General features: G+C 55.5%; 1 protein-coding gene across 1 annotated transcript in view; it reads left to right on the plus strand.

Annotated features, from left to right (window-relative positions):
• NOS3 (nitric oxide synthase 3) overlaps positions 1-14,788 on the plus strand; it is a 90,589-nt gene that overhangs the window by 6,126 nt on the left and 69,675 nt on the right. The window contains exon 3 of the mRNA XM_054016841.1: positions 2,880-3,028. Within this exon, the coding sequence (XP_053872816.1) occupies positions 2,880-3,028 (149 nt within the window). The remainder of the gene's footprint in view (positions 1-2,879; positions 3,029-14,788) is intronic.

The following is a 14,788-nucleotide window of genomic DNA, read 5'->3' on the forward strand; positions in this document are numbered from 1 at the left end:
CAAGGCGTATCTGCCTTCTCTCAATGGGTCCATTGTATAGCTGATGGTCCTTAATGGGCCATCAAGCAGGCTAGGCAGAGCTCATCTCAGCTTGTCTGGGATGTCACCCAGAAGCATAGCATAAGTTTGCCATACAGACAGTATAGAGCCAACACTCATAACTTCAACCACAAAACTGATACACACACACAGACAGCACAATCATAACCAGCAAACCATAACCTTGTCCTAGACACCCCATTTGACCCCCTTTATACAAGATTTGGTGCCACTACAGGACCTTGGTTGCAACAATGATCTATACAGTCCCAGTTTATGTCAATAACATCACACCGGGATTAGATGCTGACAGATGTTTGGCTGAGTGTTCAGCCCCCTGGGTTGCCGGGTGTCCATGTCCGGGTGACTGGATTTGCCGTTGTCTCACTGAGATGGGGACCAGGCTCAGCCAGGGGAACAGATATCACTGTACAAACCCCGCACCCCATCTGCGGAGAGATCCGCCCAGCAGGCTGCCGGCTCCTATGTAGTCACACCGGGGTCTTCTGCACCCCCAAAACCATTTCCCATGAGCCTCCGGGGCCTGGAGCCTTTGTGAACAGTTCATAGTCCCCTGTCTCCACCTCCTCCGTCTGGCTGGGCGCCTCTCTGCTTGGGCGGCATGTGCACCCCCCATTCGGGGAGGCGAACCCCCTGCCCCACCTCTATGGCCATGGGGCCGAACGAGGGTGTGAGACTGCAGAGCCAGTCTGCAAGGCCAGCCTGGTTCAAATCCCAGGCCTTCCCAAAGGCAGTGAGGTCAGCACCTGTAGCCCCCCCCCCCCCCCAGTTAAACTGGGGCCTTTCCCCACATACCCCTAGTGGGGCCTCTTGCCCCTCGGCTTCTCCAGCTCCAGTTGTTGCTGCTTCTCGTGCGCTAGTAGCTGCTTTGCTCTCGGCTCCAACTCCCAGTATCAAGGGGGAGCCTGGCCATGAAGACCCCCTGCTGGACGGGGAACCAGGTCTTGTGGACACCCTGCTGCTGCCTCTGCTGCTTCCAGACCCTCTTGGAACCCTGCTGGGTCTGGAACCGGCTTCTTGGACCAGCCATCTGTCTCCAGCCATGCCTTCACCTGCGCCTTGTTCAGCTTCCCAGCTCTTGGCTGTCTCCCTGTCCAGGATTGCGATGACCATAGGGAGGTGGTTGCACGCCATTGTCTTGCTGTTTCCTTTCACTACCCTTGGTTTACTGCTGCAAAGTACTCCTGGTGGAGTCACCATCCCACCTCTGCCACCAGCTGTCATGGATCTGCAGGGTCGGTGCTACCCTCCTTGCACTAACCTGTCCTGCCCCACTCCTCCTTGCCTTGTCCCACCCTGCTCTGACCCTTCCTGCCCTGCCCTGCCCCCTGGTCCCTGCCAGGGACTGACCTGCTCCCACCCTGCACCTCCCTTTTGCTGAGCATGTTGAGTGGCTGCTTCCTTTCAGGAGTGGGGCGATGGCGAGGCAGCTGTTTCCACCCAAAGTGTAGCCGTGCCTGGTGGACATAAACATATTACAAAACTTCCCCACTCCTCACAGGCATTGGGAAGAAGGATGGGGGGATCCCACGGCTGCACTAGCAGGGGGCTGTGGGTCAGGACTGAGGGGCACCGGCAGGGCTGTGGAGGGGAGATCCCAGGGCTGGGCTAGCAGGGGCTGTGGGTCAGGACTGAGGGGCACCGGCAGGGCTGTGGAGGGGAGATCCCAGGGCTGGGCTAGCAGGGGCTGTGGGTCAGGACTGAGGGGCACCGGCAGGGCTGTGGAGGGGAGATCCCAGGGCTGGGCTAGCAGGGGGCTGCGAGTGGGGAGTGAGGGGCACCGGCGGGGATGGGGGGATCCCAGGGCTGGGCTAGCAGGGGCTGTGGGTCAGGACTGAGGGGCACCGGCAGGGCTGTGGAGGGGGGATCCCAGGGCTGGACTAGCAGGGGGCTGTGGGTCAGGACTGAGGGGCACCGGCAGGGCTGTGGAGGGGGGATCCCAGGGCTGGGCTAGCAGCGGGCTGTGGGTCGGGACTGAGGGGCACCGGCAGGGCTGTGGAGGGGGGGATCCCAGGGCTGGGCTAGCAGCGGGCTGTGGGTCAGGACTGAGGGGCACCGGCAGGGCTGTGGAGGGGGATCCCAAGGCTGGGCTAGCAGCGGGCTGTGGGTCAGGACTGAGGGGCACTGGCAGGGCTGTGGAGGGGGGATCCCAGGGCTGGGCTAGCAGGGGGCTGCGGGTTGGGAGTGAGGGGCACCTGTGGGGATGGGGGGATCCCAGGGCTGGGCTAGCAGGGGCTGTGGGTCAGGACTGAGGGGCACCGGCAGGGCTGTGGAGGGGGGATCCCAGGGCTGGGCTAGCAGGGGCTGTGGGTCAGGACTGAGGGGCACTGGCAGGGCTGTGGAGGGGGGATCCCAGGGCTGGGCTAGCAGGGGCTGCGGGTCAGGACTGAGGGGCACCGGCAGGGCTGTGGAGGGGGGATCCCAGGGCTGGACTAGCAGGGGCTGCGGGTCGGGAATGAGGGGCACCGGCAGGGCTGTGGAGGGGGGATCCCAGGGCTGGGCTAGCAGCGGGCTGTGGGTCGGGAGTGAGGGGCACCGGCAGGGCTGTGGAGGGGGATCCCAGGGCTGGGCTAGCAGGCGGCTGCGGGTCGGGAGTGAGGGGCACCGGCGGGGATGGGGGGATCCCAGGGCTGGGCTAGCAGGGGCTGTGGGTCAGGACTGAGGGGCACCGGCAGGGCTGTGGAGGGGGGATCCCAGGGCTGGGCTAGCAGCGGGCTGTGGGTCGGGGTACTGGTGGGGGGAGAGGGGCCCTGCAGCACCGGAGCTGGGGTCCATACTGGATCTGACTCCAATAGTCTGTCTGTCTGTCTGTACTCCAGGAGCTGCCCTGCAGTGGGAAGCGGTGTCTGGGCTCCCTCATGTTCCCCAAGCAGATGGTTTGCCAGGCAGACGAGGGGCCCCCACCCAAGGAGAAGCTGCTGCCCCTGGCCCGGGACTTCATCCACCAGTACTACAGCTCCATCAAGCGGTGAGTGCCCCCCCACCCCCCGCAGGGACTGCCAGACGGCCAGAAGGGAAGCCCAGCGCGCAGGGGCGGGGGGGCTTTTCATAAGCAACCAACAAACCCCTCGGAAGCCCAGGACTCGGGGGCGGGATTCAGCTGCCCAGACGCCGCTGGGGAAGTGACACAGCGGGGCCAGATCCTGCGCGGAGGCAGCTTCCTGCTGTGGGGGGAGAAGGCGCCTGAGAAGAGGCGGCTCGGCCTGCGACTGGGACAATAGGGAGGAGCTGGTTGGGAATTCGAAATGGGAGAAGGATCCCGCAGGATCGTTCTGGGGCCGGTTCTGTTCAATATCCTCGTCACTGACCTAGATCATGGCGCAGAGACTCCACTTACAATGGTCACGGACTCCCAGGACTCGGGCTTTCTCAGCTCCGTGCGGTTCGTGGGGGGAACCCCCTTCAGTGCGACAGCCCTTCTCAGGGGTCTGCTCTCTCTCGGGGTCAGGCCCCTCCACCTCCTGGAGCCGCACCTCTCTGAGCCTTAGCACGTCTGTCTGCCGTGGGCCCCCTCGGGGAGTCCCCTCGCTCTGGCCCCCGGGGCCTCCACCCCCAGAGGGAGCAATGTCCCCCCCCCCCAGTCTCTAAACCAAAGCGACTCTCAGCCGGCGTAAAGCAGGAGGGTTTATTGAGCATCTGAACCCAGTATGGGAAACTCTCCAGGCCTCAGACCTGGCCTCCCTCAGCACAGCACACCTAGATCTGTCCCGCATCCAGGGGGGCTCTGCCTGCTCTCTCCCCCCAGCCCAAAGCCCCCCTGGCGGGACACTTCTGAGAATATCAATTCAGGACAAATTGCTCAGAGCAGGGCAGTCACAGTAAAGGTTTCCTTTACTTCTAAGGCACCAAATCAGCGAGACAAAGAGGACTTTGGTCTCACCCCACTGGCGAACCACAAGTCTCACAAGCAATCCCCTTAGACACTCCAGTTTCCCAGTATCACCACCAGTACCACTCGTTATGGGGACAAATGGTTATGAAAACCAATACCCCATGTTGCGGATTGTGGGGGAGTTAGGGCCCTGCACCCCTCTTCCCGAGATTCACTGCGACTCTCAGCCAGCCAGTAAAGCAGAAGGTTTATTTAAGGACAGGAACACAGTCTCAAGCAGAGCGTGTAGGTACGACCAGACCCCCTCAATTAGGTCCCTCTGGGAGGTTCAGGGAGCTTAGACCCCAGCTTGGGGTTCCCTGCGTTGCACCACCCAGCTCAAACCGAAACTAAACCCCAAGCCCCTCCCGCTGCTCCTCTCCTTTGTTCAGTCTCCCGGGCAGAAGGTGTTAATTCTCCCCACCCCCGTTCCTGGCTCAGGTTACAGCTCAGGTAGCTTCCTTCAAGGGAAGTCCCACATCCCCACTGCAACCCCCCTGCAACATTCCCAGGTCAAATCTGCCCTGCTCCCTGCTCCGTCACATCTCTCCCCCCTTCGAGACTGAACTGAGCGGGGTCACTCTGACCAGTGACCTGGGGAAGTTCAGGGCTCCCTCTCCGGGACAACGCGTCCGCTATCAGGTTGTCACGTCCCTTCACATGGACCACGTCCATGTCATAATCCTGCAGGAGCAGGCTCCATCTCAGGAGCTTGGCGTTGGCTCCTTTCATCTGGTGCAGCCAGGTCAGGGGAGAGTGGTCGGTGTGCACGGTGAAGTGACGCCCAAAGAGATATGGCTCTAGTTTCTTGAGGGCCCACACCATGGCCAGGCATTCCTTCTCGATGGCCGCGTAGTTCTGCTCCCGGGGTAGCAACTTCTTGCTCAGGTACACGATGGGGTGTCTCTCCCCCTTTTCATCCTCCTGCATTAACACCGCCCCCAGTCCTGTGTCTGAGGCGTCGGTGAACACCATAAAGGGCTTGTCAAAGTCTGGGTTTGCCAGAACTGGGCCACTGACCAGAGCCTCCTTCAGCGCCCGGAGAGCCTCCTGGCACTCCTCGGTCCAGACCACTTTGTCTGGCTTCCCCTTCTTGCACAGCTCAGTGATGGGGGCGGCTATGGCGCTAAAGTGGGGCACGAACCTCCGATAGTATCCTGCCATCCCAATAAAGGCTTGGACCTGCTTTTTGGTTTGAGGAGCGGGCCAGTCTCTGATCACCTCCACTTTGGCTGGTTCCGGCTTTAGGCAGCCGCTTCCCACCCGGTGGCCGAGGTAGGATACCTCAGCCATCCCCACCTTGCACTTCTCCGGTTTTACGGTCAGCCCAGCCTTCTGGAGTCGGTCCAGCACTTGTCTAACCTGGGATATGTGGTCCTCCCAGGTCTGGCTAAAGACACAGATGTCATCGATATACGCCACGGCAAAACTCTCCATCCCCCTCAGTAGCTGATCCACCAGGCGCTGGAAGGTGGCCGGCGCTCCCTTGAGGCCGAAGGGCAGGGTCAGGAACTCATAGAGCCCCAGAGGGGTGACAAAGGCCGATTTCAGCCTGGCATCTGCATCCAGCGGCACTTGCCAATAGCCCTTTGTAAGATCCATGGTGGTAAGGTACCGAGCACCTCCCAGCTTGTCTAGGAGCTCGTCCGGCCTGGGCATGGGGTAGGCATCGGCCACAGTGATGGCATTGAGCTTCCGATAGTCCACACAGAACCAGATCGACCCGTCCTTTTTGGGGACCAGCACCACCGGCGAGGCCCAAGGGCTGGAAGACGGCTGGATCACCCCCAAAGCCAGCATGTCATTGACCTCTCTTTCCAGGTCCTGAGCAGTTTTCCCTGTGGCTCGGAAGGGGGAGCATTTTATAGGCGGGTGCGATCCTGTCTGCACCCGGTGGACAGTCAGATTAGTGCGTCCAGGCTGGTTGGAAAACAGCTGCTGGTACAGATGCAGCACCCCTCCGATCTCAGCTCGCTGGGCAGGGGTTAGCCGATCAGAGAGGGGAATTGCTTCCAGGGGGAAGCCAACTCTTGTCCCAGGGAATAGATCTACTAAAGGGTCATCTCCCTGCCCCTCCCACTGTCCACACACGGCCAACACCATATTCCCCCTGTCATAATATGGCTTCATCATATTCACATGGTACACCCGGTGGTGGTGTGCCCGGTTCGACAGCTCCACCACATAGTTTACCTCGTTTAGTTGCTTGACAACCTTGAAGGGCCCTTCCCAGGCGGCCTGGAGTTTGTTTTTCCTCATGGGGATGAGGACCATCACCTGATCCCCAGTGGCGAAGGCGCGGGCCCGTGCTGTGCGGTCATACCAGACCTTCTGCTTCCTCTGGGCCCTGGCCAGATTCTCCCTGGCCAGGCCCATGAGCTCGGCAAGTCATTCCCGGAAGGTCAGGACATACTCCACCACCGACTCTCCGTCAGGAGTGGCCTTCCCCTCCCATTCGTCTCTCATCAGGTCCAGGGGCCCCCTTACCCGCCTTCCATATAGCAGTTCGAAAGGCGAAAACCCGGTAGACTCCTGGGGTACCTCCCTGTACGCAAACAGCAGGTGAGGTAAGTACTTGTCCCAGTCCTGCGGGTGCTGATTCATAAATGTTTTCAGCATCATTTTTAGCGTCCCATTGAACCTCTCCACCAGCCCGTTGGATTGGGGGTGATATGCTGAGGCCCAGTTGTGCCGGACCCCACATCTCTCCCACAAGCACCGGAGTAGGGCCGACATGAAGTTGGACCCTTGGTCCGTCAAGACTTCCTTGGGGAACCCCACTCGGCTGAAAATGGTCAGCAGCGCATCCGCCACAGTGTCTGCTTCAATGGATGATAAGGGCACTGCCTCGGGGTAGCGGGTGGCGAAATCTACCACCACCAGGATGTATTTCTTCCCAGACCGGGTCGTCTTGCTGAGAGGTCCCACTATGTCCATGGCCACCTTCTGGAAAGGCTCCTCTATGATGGGCAAAGGTCTCAATGCTGCTTTCCCCTTGTCCCGGGCCTTCCCCACCCTCTGGCAGGGGTCACAGGATCGGCAGTACTGCCGGACGTTGGTGAAGACTCCGGGCCAGTAAAAGTTCTGTAGCAGCCTCTGCCTGGTGCGCCGGATCCCCTGGTGCCCTGCGAGAGGGATGTCATGGGCCAGGTACAGTAGCTTGTGGCGAAACTTCTGGGGAACCACCAGCTGCCTCCTGATCCCCCACGACTCCACTTCCCCCGGGGGAGCCCACTCTCGGTACAGGAACCCCTTCTCCCACAGGAACCTCTCCTTGCATCCTCTCCTCATGGTCTGTACCACACTGAGGTCAGCCAGGCCCCTTAGCTTCCGCAGGGAGGGGTCCTTCTGCAACTCGGCCTGGAACTCGGCGGCTGGGGAAGGGATGGGGACCTGCTCCCTCTTGTCGGCTGGGTCGGAAGCCCCAGCCACCCCGCGGCCTGTCCTTGGGTGTTCCCTCCCCACCCGGGAAGGGTTCGGTGCCTCCGGTGGGACATCCTTCCCAGAGTCCGGGCGTAGTGCCCCTCGCCAGCTCTGGCTACGGGTCACGACTAAGGCGGTCTGGGGGCTGCTTGGCCAGTCCTCTAGGTCCCCCCCCATCAACACCTCAGTGGGCAAATGGTGGTGCACTCCCACGTCCTTGGGGCCCTCCTTGGCCCCCCATTTCAGGTGTACCCTCGCTACGGGAACCTTGAATGGGGTCCCGCCCACCCCGGTCAGGGTCAGGAAGGTGTTGGGCACCACCCGATCTGGGGCCACCACCTCGGGCCGGGCCAGTGTCACCTCTGCGCCCGTGTCCCAGTATCCATAAACTTTCTTCCCATCCACCTCCAGGGGAACAAGGCACTCGCTCCGCAGGGACAGCCCCGCGCCAACCCTGTAAACGGAGAACTTTGAATCCGGAGCATCTGGCCCCCCAGAGAAGCTGGCCTGGGGCCCTTCTCTCTCTTGAGCAGTTGATAAGCTGCCAGCCCCTCTTGCGTGGGAAGCCTGCCCCTCGTCCGTCTGGGCCTCTACCAAGTTAACCCGGTGCGGGTTCGGTCTGCTCAGTCTGTCCTTGAGCTTGGGGCACTGGGCCCGAATGTGGCCTCTTCGGCCGCAGTAATAGCAGCTCAGGTCCCGTGGGTCCCCTCGAGCCGGTCGGTTGTCCCTGATGCTGGGCCTTCCCCGTGGGAGGGGATTCCCCATATTCCCCCTTTGGGAGGTCCCAGGGTGACTCTCTCTCTGCATCGCGGCGGGCCTGTTCCTTTGGGGCTCCTCCCTGCCACCCCCTGACCGGCTCTTTACAAACTCATCAGCCAGCTGCCCGGCGTGTCGCGGGTTCTCTGGCTTTCTGTCCACCAACCACAGCCTCAGGTCGGATGGGCACCGCTCATACAGTTGCTCCAGTACCAGCAGTTTAATCAGGTCCTCCTTCGTCTGGGCCCCACCAGCCCACTTGCTGGCGTATCTTTCCATGCGGACGGCTAGTTGCAGATATGAGATCTCAGGGGTTTTATCTTGACTCCGGAACCTTTCCCGGTACATCTCAGGAGTCAGCCCAAACTCTCGTAGCAGGGCCCTTTTGAATAGTTCGTAGTCCCCTTTCTCTGCCTCTCCCAGTTGGCGGTACAATGCCACGGATTTGGGGTCCAGTAAGGGGGTAAGGACCCGGAGTCTGTCCGCGGGATCCACCCGGTGCAGCTCGCAGGCCGTCTCAAAGGCCTCCAGGAAGTCATCCATGTCCTCCCCCTCCTTGTATGGGGCCATGATGCACTTATCAAAGCTCCGTGCAGTCCTGGGTCCCCCCTCACACACCGCAGCCGGGGGTTCGCTGCCCTTCAATCTCGCCAGTTCCAGGTCATGCTGACGCTGTCTCTCATTCTCCTGTCTCTGTCTCTCTTCATGCTGACGCTGTCTCTCATTCTCCTCCCGTTCACGCTGATGCTGTCTCTCTTTCTCCTCCCGTTCATGCTGACGCTGTCTCTCTTCATGCTGTCTCTGTCTCTCTTTCTCCTCCCGTTCATGCTGTCTCTGTTGTTCACGATCCTCCAGCTCTCTCAGTTTTAGCTCTTTCTCCCATTCCAGCCAATTCCGCTCCCCGGATGCCGAACGCCGCCGGGAGGATCCTCTGCTGGCCGGTGGGCTTCGCCGGGGGGACCCCCTGCTGGCCGGGGGGTTCACGGCGCCTTCGGTATTTGCTGGGCTCCTCCCCACCCTTCCCCTAGGCATAGGAAGGAGGGGTCTCGGGAAGCCCTCAGCAGCCGGCTGACCACTCCCAGCTGGGACAGACACTGGTGCCTGCGCTGCATTTGCCAGGCTGCTTCCCTGAGACACAGGGATCAGTTCATTCGCGCGATCTTCCGCCTCCAGCTGGGCAATGAGCTGTTCTTTGGTGAGCCTCCCAATGCGCAGCCGCCTCTGCTTGCACAGCTCCACCAGGTCGCTCTTAAGCCGCTTGGCATACATCTTCCTGCTGGCCACTCACCGGCTTGTGTGCTCACAGCTCCCCACAGTTCCCAGGGGGCCCCCTAGTGTGCCAGCCCTTCTCGAGGTCACCACCTCTCTGCCAGGGTCGAGCTGCAGACTCCTCCGCCCCTGGGACCACTCGCTGCGATCCCCCCGGGGGACCCTGTTACTGCAAAAGTCCTTCTCGCTGGTCACACACTCCCAGGGGTAATAACCGTCTCTCTCTCACTCTTCAGCACGCCTGGTCCCCGTCAATCCCCCTTCGTTTTACTGCTCCCCAGTCACTTACTGCAGGAAGCGCCGTCCACGGGGTGCAGTAGATCCCGCCGCTGCCACCAGTTGTTGCGGATTGTGGGGGAGTTAGGGCCCTGCACCCCTCTTCCCGAGATTCACTGCGACTCTCAGCCAGCCAGTAAAGCAGAAGGTTTATTTAAGGACAGGAACACAGTCTCAAGCAGAGCGTGTAGGTACGACCAGACCCCCTCAATTAGGTCCCTCTGGGAGGTTCAGGGAGCTTAGACCCCAGCTTGGGGTTCCCTGCGTTGCACCACCCAGCTCAAACCGAAACTAAACCCCAAGCCCCTCCCGCTGCTCCTCTCCTTTGTTCAGTCTCCCGGGCAGAAGGTGTTAATTCTCCCCACCCCCGTTCCTGGCTCAGGTTACAGCTCAGGTAGCTTCCTTCAAGGGAAGTCCCACATCCCCACTGCAACCCCCCTGCAACATTCCCAGGTCAAATCTGCCCTGCTCCCTGCTCCGTCACACCCCAGTAAAAGAAAAACGGTTTTCCTGATCCCAAAGGACCAAGCCCCAGACCCAGGTCAATATACAAATCAGATCTTACCCACAAATCACACTGTTGCCAATCCTTTAGAATCTAAAATCAAAAGGTTTATTCATAAAAGGAAAAAGATATAGATGAGAGCTAGAATTGGTTAAATGGAATCAATTCCATACAGTAATGGCAAAGTTCTTGGTTCAGGCTTGTAGCAGTGATGGAATAAACTGCAGGTTCAAATCAAGTCTCTGGAACATCCCCAGCTGGGATGGGTCCTCAGTCCTTTGTTCAGAGCTTCAGTTTGTAGCAAAGTTCCTCCAGAGGTAAGAAGCAGGATTGAAGACAAGATGGAGGATCTGCAGCAGCCTTTTATAGTCTCTTGCCATGTGGGCTCTGATTTCTTTGTCCCAAAGACAAGCTGCCCAGCACATGGCATAGAAATACCTCCGAGTTCTGTCCCTAGGCCTGGCCCTGCCTTGCTGAGTCACCAGGTCTATCTGCAGAAGCAGAGCACAAGTGTGAAATACAGACAGTCTAGAGCCAATCTTGTAACTTTAAATACAAAACTGATCCATGCACCCAGAGAGCCTAACCATGACCAGCAAACCAGAACCTTGTCTGAGACACCTCATTTGACCCCCTTTATACAAGATTTGGTGCCACAACAGGACCTTGGTTGCAACAATGATCTATATGGTCCCTGTTCATGTCAATAACGTCACTCCCCGCTTCCAGCTGGGCATCCTTTATCACCGCCCCCCAAGTCCCGCCTCTGTCCTTTGTCTTCTGTTCCAGGTAAACAGGTTGCCTGGGCCTCCTCTCTTCCTCTCTCAGCCGTCCTTTGCTCCCCTCTGGCTGAAACTGGCTGGTCAGGTCACCGGGGTCCTCTCTTCACAGCCCATTGTCTAGGGTTACCATACGTCCGGATTTTCCCAGACATGTCCGGCTTTTTGGGCCTCAAATCACCGTCCAGGAGGAAATCCCCAAAAGCCGGACAAAGCCCTGGCTGGGATGATTTAGCTAGGAATTGGTCCTGCTTTGAGCAGGGGGTTGGACTAGATGACCTAGTATCTTAGATGCCTATATACAAATGCGAGAAGTATTTGGAGCAAGTAATTAAGGAAATCATCTGCCAACACTTGGAAGGTGGTAAGGTGATAGGGACCAGCCAGCATGGATTTGTGAAGAACAAATCATGTCAAACCAATCTGATAGCTTTCTTTGATAGGATAACGAGCCTTGTGGATAAGGGTGAAGCGGTGGATGTGGTCTACCTAGACTTTAGTAAGGCATTTGATACGGTCTCGCATGATATTCTTATTGATAAACTAGGCAAATACAAATTAGATGGGGCTACTATAAGGTGGGTGCATAACTGGCTGGATAATCGTACTCAGAGAGTTGTTATTAATGGTTCCCAATCCTGCTGGAAAGGCGTAACGAGTGGGGTACTGCAGGGGTCTGTTTTGGGACCGGCTCTGTTCAATATCTTCATCAACGACTTAGATATTGGCATAGAAAGTACGCTTATTAAGTTTGCGGATGATACCAAACTGGGAGGGATTGCAACTGCTTTGGAGGACAGGGTCATAATTCAAAATGATCTGGACAAATTGGAGAAATGGTCTGAGTTAAACAGGATGAAGTTTAACAAAGACAAATGCAAAGTGCTCCACTTAGGAAGGAAAAATCAATTTCACACATACAGAATGGGAAAAGACTGTCTAGGAAGGAGTACGGCAGAAAGGGATCTAGGGGTTATAGTGGACCACAAGCTAAATATGAGTCAACAGTGTGATGCTGTTGCAAAAAAAGCAAACATGATTCTGGGATGCATTAACAGGTGTGTTGTGAGCAAGACACGAGAAGTCATTCTTCCGCTCTACTCTGCTCTGGTTAGGCCTCAGCTGGAGTATTGTGTCCAGTTCTGGGCGCCGCATTTTAAAAAAGATGTGGAGAAACTGGAAAGGGTCCAAAGAAGAGCAACAAGAATGATTAAAGGTCTTGAGAACATGACCTATGAAGGAAGGCTGAAAGAATTGGGTTTGTTTAGTTTGGAAAAGAGAAGACTGAGAGGGGACATGATAGCAGTTTTCAGGTATATAAAGGTGTGTCATAAGGAGGAGGGAGAGAACTTGTTCACCTTAGCCTCTAAGGATAGAACCAGAAACAATGGGTTTAAACTGCAGCAAGGGAGGTCTAGGTTGGACATTAGGAAAAAGTTCCTAACTGTCAGGGTGGTTAAACACTGGAACAAATTGCCTAGGGAGGTTGTGGAATCTCCGTCTCTGGAGATATTTAAGAGTAGGTTAGATAAATGTCTATTAGGGATGGTCTAGGCAGTATTTGGTCCTGCCATGCGGGCAGGGGACTGGACTCGATGACCTCTCGAGGTCCCTTCCAGTCCTATAATCTATGAATCTATGAATAAGTATGGGGAATAAGCAGGAAGAACTGGATGTGCTAATAAATAAATACAACTATGACATTGTTGGCATCACTGAAACTTGGTGGGATAATACACATGATTGGAATGTTGGTGTGGATGGGTACAGCTTGCTCAGGAAGGATAGACAGGGGAAAAAAGGAGGAAGTGTTGCCTTATATATTAAAAATGTACACACTAGGACTGAGGTAGAGATGGACATAGGAGACGGAAGTGTTGAGAGTCTCTGGGTTAGGCTAAAAGGGGTAAAAAACAAGGGAGATGTCATGCTAGGAGTCTACTACAGGCCACCTAACCAGGTGGAAGAGGTGGATGAGGCTTTTTTTAAGCAACTAACAAAATCATCCAAAGCCCAAGATTTGGTGGTGATGGGGGACTTCAACTATCCGGATATATGTTGGGAAAATAACACAGCGGGGCACAGACTATCCAACAAATTCCTGGACTGCATTGGAGACAACTTTTTATTTCAGAAGGTTGAAAAAGCTACTAGGGGGGAAGCTGTTCTAGACTTGATTTTAACAAATAGGGAGGAACTCGTTGAGAATTTGAAAGTAGAAGGCAGCCTGGGTGAAAGTGATCATGAAATCATAGAGTTTGCAATTCTAAGGAAGGGTAGAAGGGAGAACAGCAAAATAGAGACAATGGATTTCAGGAAGGCAGATTTTGGGAAGCTCAGAGAGCTGATAGGTAAGGTCCCATGGGAATCAAGACTGAGGGGAAAAACAACTGAGGAGAGTTGGCAGTTTTTCAAAGGGACACTATTAAGGGCCCAAAAGCAAACTATTCCGCTGGTTAGGAAAGATAGAAAATGTGGCAAAAGACCACCTTGGCTTAACCACGAGATCTTGCATGATCTAAAAAATAAAAAGGAGTCATATAAAAAATGGAAACTAGGACGGATTACAAAGGATGAATATAGGCAAACAACACAGGAATGCAGGGGCAAGATTAGAAAGGTAAAGGCACAAAATGAGCTCAAACTAGCTAAGGAATAAAGGGAAACAAGAAGACTTTTTATCAATACATTAGAAGCAAGAGGAAGACCAAAGACAGGGTAGGCCCACTGCTCAGTGAAGAGGGAGAAACAGTAACAGGAAGCTTGGAAATGGCAGAGATGCTTAATGACTTCTTTGTTTCGGTCTTCACCGAGAAGTCTGAAGGAATGCCTAACATAGTGAATGCTAATGGGAAGGGGGTAGGTTTAGCAGATAAAATAAAAAAAGAACAAGTTAAAAATCACTTAGAAAAGTTAGATGCCTGCAAGTCACCAGGGCCTGATGAAATGCATCCTAGAATACTCAAGGAGCTAATAGAGGAGGTATCTGAGCCTCTAGCTATTATCTTTGGAAAATCATGGGAGACGGGAGAGATTCCAGAAGACTGGAAAAGGGCAAATATAGTGCCCATCTATAAAAAGGGAAATAAAAACAACCCAGGAAACTACAGACCAGTTAGTTTAACTTCTGTGCCAGGGAAGATAATGGAGCAAGTAATTAAGGAAATCATCTGCAAACACTTGGAAGGTGGTAAGGTGATAGGGAACAGCCAGCATGGATTTGTAAAGAACAAATCGTGTAAAACCAATCTGATAGCTTTCTTTGATAGGATAACGAGCCTTGTGGATAAGGGTGAAGCTGTGGATGTGGTATACCTAGACTTCAGTAAGGCATTTGATACGGTCTCGCATGATATCTTATCGATAAACTAGGCAAATACAATTTAGATGGGGCTACTATAAGGTGGGTGCATAACTGGCTGGATAACCGTACTCAGAGAGTTGTTATTAATGGTTCCCAATCCTGCTGGAAAGGCATAACGAGTGGGGTACCACAGGGGTCTGTTTTGGGACCAGCTCTGTTCAATATCTTCATCAACGACTTAGATATTGGCATAGAAAGTACGCTTATTAAGTTTGCGGATGATACCAAACTGGGAGGGATTGCAACTGCTTTGGAGGACAGGGTCATAATTCAAAATGATCTGGACAAATTGGAGAAATGGTCTGAGTTAAACAGGATGAAGTTTAACAAAGACAAATGCAAAGTGCTCCACTTAGGAAGGAAAAATCAGTTTCACACATACAGAATGGGAAGAGACTGTCTAGGAAGGAGTATGGCAGAAAGGGATCTAGGGATTATAGTGGACCACAAGCTAAATATGAGTCAACAGTGTGATGCTGTTGCAA

This window comes from Malaclemys terrapin, chromosome 2 (genome assembly GCF_027887155.1).
Source record: "Malaclemys terrapin pileata isolate rMalTer1 chromosome 2, rMalTer1.hap1, whole genome shotgun sequence".
NCBI classification, from domain to species: Eukaryota; Metazoa; Chordata; order Testudines; family Emydidae; genus Malaclemys; species Malaclemys terrapin.